This window comes from Penaeus monodon, chromosome 32 (genome assembly GCF_015228065.2).
Source record: "Penaeus monodon isolate SGIC_2016 chromosome 32, NSTDA_Pmon_1, whole genome shotgun sequence".
Classification (NCBI taxonomy): Eukaryota; Metazoa; Arthropoda; class Malacostraca; order Decapoda; family Penaeidae; genus Penaeus; species Penaeus monodon.
In genome coordinates, this window is record NC_051417.1 from 23,861,691 (window position 1) to 23,862,433 (window position 743).

The 743-nt window shown below is 33.4% G+C and overlaps 1 protein-coding gene across 9 annotated transcripts in view; it reads right to left on the reverse strand.

The window, feature by feature from the left end:
• LOC119593731 (myoneurin-like) overlaps positions 1-743 on the reverse strand; it is a 102,537-nt gene that overhangs the window by 18,369 nt on the left and 83,425 nt on the right. The window contains exon 6 of one of the 9 annotated variants that reach the window (XM_037942732.1): positions 56-652. The exons of the other annotated variants lie outside the window; for them this stretch is intronic. Coding sequence (XP_037798660.1) covers positions 329-652 — 324 coding nt within the window. The 3' untranslated portion in view covers positions 56-328. Of the gene's footprint in view, positions 1-55; positions 653-743 lie in introns of those variants that run through there. 9 annotated transcript variants of the gene reach the window in all.

Below are 743 nucleotides of genomic sequence, written 5' to 3' on the forward strand. Positions count from 1 at the left end.
ATTAAATATCATGAAAGAATATATCTTAATATGCAAGTATGGAAAACACTATATATACTGCAAGTAAAATTATATTTGTAAATACCATTCTAGTGTAACACACTAGTATTTGCCTTTTAGAATTAATTCTCAAAAATGCCACCATACATACATGCTAGCATCCACAAAAGCATAACGCTTTAAAAGCACAATTATATAAACACCAATTCAGACTTATATACAAGAAAATATCACACAATACACTCTCAGTATTACTACAGAGTAATGCATATAATAACATAATTCAGTATTATGTATCTCTTTTTTTCTTCCATTAATTCTCAATCAATCACTGGTGAACATACATATGATTTTTTAAAGAATATGTATGAGAGGAACGATATGGACAGTATGGACACACATAAGGTTTCTCTCCAGTATGAGTCCTGATGTGTGATTTAAGATTCTCTTTTGTATTACAACTGTATGGACAATGTGGACAGGAAAATGGTTTCTCGCCAGTGTGTCTTCGGATATGTCTTTTCATATTTGTTAGAACAGTGGAGGAGTATTGACAGTAGGGGCACTGGCGAACCTTGGTACCCTGGCCTTGTTTTGTGTTTCTCCGCACATCCTTACTACTGTTCCATTGGCAGCCACTCTCCAACCCCACCTGTAGAAAATGCCCATCTTACTTAAAGTTTTCTTCATTACATTACTGAGGAAAATAACAGAAAAGACATTTTAAATAAATCACTTTGTAA